The sequence below is a fragment of the Nicotiana attenuata genome, unplaced genomic scaffold (genome assembly GCF_001879085.1).
Source record: "Nicotiana attenuata strain UT unplaced genomic scaffold, NIATTr2, whole genome shotgun sequence".
Classification (NCBI taxonomy): domain Eukaryota; kingdom Viridiplantae; phylum Streptophyta; class Magnoliopsida; order Solanales; family Solanaceae; genus Nicotiana; species Nicotiana attenuata.
Window position 1 is genome coordinate 139,801 of NW_017672847.1, and position 8,320 is coordinate 148,120.

Genomic DNA, 8,320 nt, shown 5'->3' on the forward strand with positions numbered 1-8,320 from the left:
GAACTTCTTGAAAAAAAAATCTGGAAATTATGCTCGAAATTAAATTATTGAAAAGTTACCTCGCAAACACCATGTTGCTGGTTAATAATAATCGTACATGTAACCATATCATAGATGCATCTTATGTGGTATACATGGCAGGTGAATGGGCCCATATTCACCTTTGATATTTTCAGCATTCATGAGATTCAATCCCAATTTTAGTTGGTATATTAATTAATGAGAACATGCAACATAAAAGAATTCGTAAAGAACTTTCTCGTTCTTTAATGTTTACCCATGTGAATTCTCTTTTATTTTTTGCACATCATACTTAAATTAATATGGGTAAACCAATTATGCCAACTGAATAAATTATCAATATTGATAAACTTCAGATTTACGCCATGACGTGTGCAATTATCAATAAACTCCAAGTTTATTATGATATGAGTTTTTATATCAATAAATATCCACTTTATTGTGGTATTCTTTTATTTGTGTAGTACAAACTGGAGAATAAAGCGGGTAGCTTTTCACATACATATTACCCAGCTACAAGTTGTAGTAATAGAAGATATTAAATCTTTCCTTTATTTATAGTCTCAATATGATCAACCGCTTTCGCGTATACTTTGGAAACCGAATAAGTTTCTTTGAGACTTACTACAACACAATACCTTATTGGTAATCAATTGTGTTTCTCCAAAATAGTAATAATTGGCTCTTCTAGAGCTCTCAATTAATTTGGTACTACCACATATTCATCAACATCCATATGGTGAATATCTCTTTTAAAGAGAAAGTTATACCATTATGGTTATGGTCAAAATTATATGCAAGATCTGTTTCTTGCATTACTGTTGTCTTTTAACAATCACAATGCCAAAATATTTTGGCGTACAATAGGTACGTGACCAATGACCATTCATGCCATAATAATGACATTATTTTCTTATATCATCTCAAACCTCCTTTTAGAGGTGAGTGCGGTATATTCACTACCACTAGCACATTCATATTCTTTGAAGAATGAATATGTATTCATAAATGAGATGTTGTCACATTTACATCATGAATGGACCATAATCATCTATATGTGCTTTACAAAATCTCATGACAAATCGATGACAAATATTTTTCACAGAGTGAAAGATTATTTTGAGAATCCTTATTGTTCTCATTACCACAAATGATGACGATTATAATTTCGTCTATTGCCAAGTCCATATCCATTGATACATTCATAGTAATAATTTTGTCTTCTTTCAGATTTATCACATACTGCTATCACATTCTCTTAAGGAATGAGAATGGAGCAAATTCAATGGGACGAGTTTTCAATTCTTTGCCCACAATCATACATGAATTTGATCATGGCAAGGCATAGAAATTTTACCACTTCAGGTGGTTATAATTTCTTACAAACTCCATTAGAGTTATAATCAAACTTTGTTATCTTTGCTTGTATTTAAAATCAAAGTATAGAATAAAAGAGAAAAATACGGTAAAATACTTACCTTAAATCCAGAATTTAATCATGAAGGAAATTCATGGAATAATTGACAATCATTATGCTCAATCCCAAAGCTTCTACTTAATTGGTTAGAGTTTCGTGCTGATAATGTGTTATAAACAATAAAAGAAGAAGAAGAGTATTGCAAAGAAAAGTAGAGGGAGAGAATTCTTATTGATTTGGGATGAATTACAATGGAATAGAACCCTCTATTATAGGGAGATGGTGACTTAGCCACCAAGTAATAAACCCTAGAATCTCTCTAAATATAGACATTCACCATAAATAAAATTCTATTTATAACATATACAAAATTTTTCGTGAAAAATTTAGAGTTCTCTTCCGGGGTTCTCTTTCCTGCACTTTTCGTAAAGGTAAAACACAAAATTTAGAGTATATTAAAAGAGATGGAGGAATTACTATAATTTGAGCGGTAGGACAATATTAAAGGAAGATATCCATTGCACAATAAAATGGTAAGGAATCAATTAGTCAAATTAAAATTACAACTTGTTACCATTTTTGCATGAGAAATTCCACATGACACCAAAGCCAAACTTTGCCTTTTTTCCCTTCATTCATTCATTCATTAATCTCTTTCACAGAAACTCTAACAAAATCATCAAACGAAGAAGAAAAGTAAAAGAGAAAAAGTAAGAACAGAAAGGCAAAGAAGAAGAAGAAAAAGAAGAATAATGGCATGGTCGTCAACTTCTTTAAAGCTTTTATGGTTTATTTTGCCATTGCTTTTGGTCGCTGGTTTTGTTGTTGTCACTGGTCCACAAGCTTCCATTTATAATTGGCTACCCTTTTCTCACTATTTACGGACTCTCAACAATGGTTCTTCAACTTCAACACTGGTGAGTTTTTGTATAATGATGAAACATTATGCATAAGAAAAAGATACTCACTTTTCTTACTTATGTTAATTCCTCAATTCCCCTACATCACCTAAAAGATAGGATTTAAACTCTATGGGTGTAATTTTTAAGGTTTTTAAGGTTGAACTCATATATTTTTGAAGTTATGGATTCATATCTATTATTTTTGTAATTTTAATTAATTTTTACATATAAGAAAGTTATGAGTCACTAGCTAGAATATTATATCCGCCCGTGGCCTGCACAGTTCATCGCCAATATTCTGAAAAATTTTATTGTGTACGAGACCCAATTATTACGTGGCAGACAATAGCTCTTTTAAATATTTGCCAAGTGGATTTTGGGTCCCACTTCCAGCAAAAATTGGCCACCTCCGGCCCCTATTACACTCTTCTCTTCCAAATTTCTGCAACTCTCTTAACTCAATATATTTCCATTCACCAGAATTTCATGTTTCTAATTCGTTTTCTATTCTTCTCTCAAGCAATTGATTATTTTTCAAAGCGACTCGAAAGTCAAATTAAACCCATAAAATATTTTTAAAAAGAAGAAGTATATTTTCTCCCTTTATCGCTATCTTTCTTGTTCAAATTCCTCAAACCTCTTTTCTCATCTTTTTCTCCAGGAAAATGGTGAAAAGCCATTAAAAAAAATACCTTTGAAAAAAAAATTCAAATAAGATTGGTAGAGTATTTGCAGAGGTATATTTTTTGAATTTTGACTTCATTTTTACAGAGAACTAGAGTAAAAAAAATCAGATTTTTCTCCAAGCAAACATCTTCTTGCTGTAATGGAAGGGGTCGTCTCTCTTTGGTACTCTGTTTCTCAATCTTGACAGTCATGGAGATTTTTCATCTGGGTTAAGTTTCCTAAAGAATCCCAGGACTGGGCGAGAGAGACTCTCGAGGCCCCAATTAAAATAAAGATACACAAGTAGTGTATGAAATGTGGAGCTAACAGTCACAGACCCATCGCATACATCTGTTGCGAGGGGAAGATGAAGTGTTAAGTAAAAAGGAAGAATAAAGAAAGAGAAAGTGTGAGGAGCATTTGCTCTGACCGAAGAAACACATCGAAGGAGAAAATATTAGAAAAAAATGGGCCCACAAATTCTAGATGTCACTGAATAAGGGCCTCACACAAGTTTTACTTGGCAATAGTTGGCATATTAGACTGAAGAATATTGCGGAAACATTGTTATGTAAATATCATTCCAAAGAGGAAAAGTGTGGTGCATAACTTGGAACTGGTTTTCTCATTATCTTAATTTGTTTATATTTTTAGATTGATGTAAAAACCTTGGAGCGAAAGCTCAGCATTACCAATATGGGTTGTGTTGAAATGGATAGGATCCCTCCACCCTTAACGAAAGGTTTTGGGTTCGAGCCATGGACATGAAAAAATTCTATTAGAGAATGGTTCCTCCTTAAGAGTTACCCGGCGCGAATTCAAATTTAGTCACACTCCAGTGCGGATAACAGAAACCGAGTGGGTAACTCAACCAAAAAAGAAAAACTCAGCATTACCCAAATTAATCTTGATGTGTATTTCGACCCTATATAGCTGCCTCGCTAATACTCCATGTTGTCATTCTTCAAAAATTTCCACAGGTTTCTTGATCATTCATATCATATTTCATGACCATACTCGTTTAAAATCATTATTAGATACATACTCTTTAGGATTACAATAATCTTAAAATTTTAATGGACCATGATCACGTTGTATGGTATTAGAAGTTTATGACTTGATGTTATCATAAATACTTACCATGTGCTAATATTGCTCATTTATTTATTGTTAACCTAATTATTAGGTAAATCAGAAGGATGATGCCCCAAATGTTACTTTTAGCTCAGTAGCACAAAAAAGATGCAGCAAATTAGAGAAATTGGAAGCAGGTCTTGCAAAAGCTCGAGCTGCAATATTAAAAGAGAACAAAAATTGGAATAATCAGACAGAAGATGAGTATATACCTCATGGTCCTATGTACTTAAATGCTACTGCCTTCCACAGGTAAGAACATACATACAATTCACTGCAAGTTTTTTTGTTTCCGCCCAATGTTTAGTATTTATGTTGGACCCCGACTAATTCCGATTCATGCTGTATAAACTAATTAAAAGGAGGATGTGCTCCCTATCAGTAATTTTTCCATTCTTAAAGCTCGATCGAGACTTCTGGTTAAGGATGGATTGATTCTATATATCCATTCTACCGCAATCTTTGGTGGTCGATATATATATATATATATATATATATATATATATATATATATATATATATATTAATTGACTACTAGTTAATTTTATTGATTATATGAGTTTGAACACTTCTATTTAAGTATGCAAGTTCTTATTTGTAAAAATAGATTCAGAAGCTTATTTCAATCAGCCAAGCCAAAGGAGCTCTATGTTTTTCCTCCAATTTTGAAAACCTTAATTAAAAAAATATACGAATATAAGTCGACAAAGTAAGTGGGATAAGATCATGGGTACAGGACATAGGGTGAGAAACCAAAAAAAGAAGTAGGGATAAGACTAGAGTCATGAGATTCTTTTTACTAAAAAGTACTCCTTCATCTTTAATCAGCGGTCTCGGGTTCGAGCCGTGGCTATGGAATCGCCTTTGTTAGAGAGCGCATTACTCCTCAATATGGGGCATCTCGGTGTGAATCCAAATTTAGTCGGGCTTCAATATGGGTACCGGAGGGAAAAAATGGGGATAAGACTACGAGTCTTGAAATTCTTTTTAGGAAACTTTATAGTTGCTTTCTAGTCGTGAAAGGTATCATTCATTTATTTTCGGCTGACTACAGGAAGCTTATGTGCAAATTAATAGTGCCTGAAAGGTGGCTAATATGGATCTATACTTTGACGACGAAAATCACCAAGTATCAAATACAATAAGAAAGTTATTGACTCATCCTCTCTTGGCACAATATTAAATTTATAATTAATATAAAGAGAATGTTAGGTGGGAAGAAGAAGAAATGAAATATAGGAATATGAAGGAAAGTATCAGCTTCTGACTAGGGAAAAAAGATAGAAAAATTTCATTCCTAAATTCTTAAAATGCAGGAGCTATTTACCTACTATGGCGATCACATAATATCTTCTAACGTTAAATAACATAATAGGGATTTTATCAACATTTAGATTATCAGCATTGTTACAACATCACTTGATATCTACTGTTTTATTTATTCCTTTTCATACTTTTATTAACACTCAAACAACTTCGATTTTTATTTATGGAACTCCAAACCTACAATGAGTTTGAATCATACGTACTCTCAATGTAAAAACAGTCAATAATCAAGTCGCTTATAAGATAATTACAGACAAATTTCTATCATAAGCATTAGTTGATAACATAATAAAAATGATAACTAGCTTATTATAACATGTCAAATTACACGGCAGAGGCGTATGTAGTGTGATAGTATTGGGTTCATTTGAATCCAGTACTTTTTGACCCAGAGTTTGCAACACATGGTGGGTCTGAACCCATTAGTTTATAAATACAATAGGTTCAATACTAAGAATATTAAATATTGAACCCACAGTGTTTAAATTCTGAATCCGCCTCTATTACACGGTAATGTAAAAAAATGGAATTGCAGTATATATGACTTAGATTGGTCATTTCTTCAAGTGCAGGAGTTACTTGGAAATGGAAAAAAAATTCAAGGTGTATGTGTATAAAGAAGGGGAACCCCCAGTATTTCATTTTGGTCCATGTAAACATACATATGCTATTGAGGGTTACTTCATTCATGCAATGGAAATCAGCAAATTCAGAACTTCAGATCCAAACAAAGCTCATGTGTATTTCCTCCCTATGAGTGTTACAATGTTAACACAATTCATTTATGTGCGTGATTCTCATGAATGGGGTCTTATGAAAAACACTGCGCTTGACTATGTCAATGTCATTTCCAACAAGTATCCTTATTGGAATCGAAGCCTTGGAGCTGATCATTTCATCCTTGCTTGTCATGATTGGGTACGTATTCCCGACTCTTTTTTACATTATCAGTGTATATAATTTAATGGAAGGAGAGTTTTGGAGCAACGGTAAAGTTGTCTCCATGAAACCTGTAGGTCACTGGTTCGAGTTGTGGAAGCAGCCACTAATACTTGTATTATAGGGTAAGCTGTCTGTCACACCCCTTAGGGTGCAACGCTTCCCGAATGCCTTATGCATCAGGCTCCCCTTTAGTCTGCCCGAAAAAAGAAAAATAACTAGATTCGAAGCACAAGAGACAACATTATTTCGAGATAAATTTGTACATCATTTTAAAATAGTTAAAAATACTTAAAAAGTACCTAAAACCATAGTTAAAGCTTTAGTTTGACTCTCCAAATAGTGTCATGTCTTTTTAAAAAAGAAAGAAAGAATAGATGGACTAATTTCAGTTCAAACTCATTTCTTGCATGGTTGTCGTCCATACTCTGCCACTCTTCCTCAGTTGAATAGGTAATTCAAAATAATGATTGAAACTCGTAAATTTGAAACACAGGCAGCTCTAGTAATGTTATTAAAAATAAAATACACATTGAAAATTTCCAAATATTATATCACTCGGTTGAACTTTTGAACAATTTGTAATACATAGGAACACTTGGTTAGCTATTAGCCTAATAGACTAGAAATACTTTATGCTGATAACCAGCCGGATTCACTGTTTATTTTTTTTAACAGGTATACAAGAATTATACACTGATATACACACAGTTATACACTTAAATATACTATCCGCGCCAGCTATTTTTAGTTTAAATAATTGAGTGAATTATCTAGGTACATCGTTACATGTAATATTCTTTATACGTTGTTATACAAGGGCTCTCTATAAACCGTCATAATATATTTTTTATTATAGTGTCTAATTGTTGGTTGAATTATTAATATACAGGGGCCTGAAATTTCTTTTGCTATCCCATACTTGTACAAGAACTCAATTAGAGCTCTATGCAATGCCAATACCTCAGAAAAATTTAATCCAACAAAAGATGTCCCAATTCCAGAAATCCACCTCCCTTATGGCACAACTGAAGGCCTTTTAGGCGGTCCGCCGCCGTCGGAACGGCCGGTTCTGGTATTTTTCGCCGGAGGACTTCATGGTCCAATTAGGCCAATTCTTTTACAACATTGGGAAAATAAGGATAAAGATGTTCAAATTCATAAATACCTTCCAAAGGGTATTTCATATTATGATATGATAAAAAAGAGCAAATATTGTATATGCCCAAGTGGATATGAAGTTGCAAGTCCAAGAATGGTTGAAGGAATTTATATGGGATGTGTTCCTGTCCTCATTAAGGATAATTATGTTATCCCTTTTAGTGATGTCCTAAATTGGAATACATTTTCTGTTATAATTCCTGTTAAGGATATTCCTAACCTCAAGAAAATTCTATTGGATATTCCTCAAGAGAAGTATTTAGAAATGCAGAAGAGAGGTATTCAAATCAGGAAGCATTTTGAGGTTAATTCTCCTCCTAAAAGATATGATGTTTTTCATATGATTCTCCATTCTATTTGGCTTAGAAGATTAAATGTCCGAATTCGTGATGTGGATGAATCTTGAACTAAAACCTTTTGTTGGTGGAGGGGAAACTGTGAATTTTCATTTAGAATTTAATTTATTTGTTACATGGTTGTGTTTTGTAGTACTTGATTTTGCAAAATAGATTAATACATATATTTCATGCTTGTGCACCATTTACGAACTACTAAAAGAGTATTCTGTTTTATATTTGACTAAATGTGATATCGTGTTATGTACGTAGCGATTGGACATAAATGTTTAACTGTAGTAATTTGATAGCCCTGTTCCTGAATATACATAGTATAGGACTTCAATGAGCCTTCACTTATTAATGTGGAATGGACATAATTCAATCTTTGTGACACATACGATAGATTATGCATGATC

General features: G+C 33.0%; 1 protein-coding gene across 1 annotated transcript; it reads left to right on the forward strand.

Moving 5' to 3' along the window:
- Positions 1-2,090: 2,090 nt before the first annotated feature.
- On the forward strand, positions 2,091-8,108 carry LOC109214685 (probable glycosyltransferase At5g03795). Its single transcript, XM_019378627.1, has 4 exons — positions 2,091-2,355; positions 4,193-4,392; positions 6,039-6,384; positions 7,298-8,108. The coding sequence occupies exons 1-4, from the start codon at positions 2,191-2,193 to the stop codon at positions 7,970-7,972; spliced, it is 1,386 nt and encodes a 461-aa protein (XP_019234172.1). The 5' UTR covers positions 2,091-2,190; the 3' UTR covers positions 7,973-8,108.
- The last annotated feature ends 212 nt before the right edge of the window (positions 8,109-8,320 follow it).

What these genes read in the sequence shown, in the direction of transcription:
- LOC109214685 (XM_019378627.1), top strand. Translation starts at nt 2,191, where the DNA reads ATGGCATGGTCGTCAACTTCTTTAAAGCTTTTATGGTTTATTTTGCCA. An exon ending in GTTCTTCAACTTCAACACTG is followed by an intron (nt 2,356 to 4,192) that starts GTGAGTTTTTGT and finishes CCTAATTATTAG; the next exon opens with GTAAATCAGAAGGATGATGC. An exon ending in AATGCTACTGCCTTCCACAG is followed by an intron (nt 4,393 to 6,038) that starts GTAAGAACATAC and finishes CTTCAAGTGCAG; the next exon opens with GAGTTACTTGGAAATGGAAA.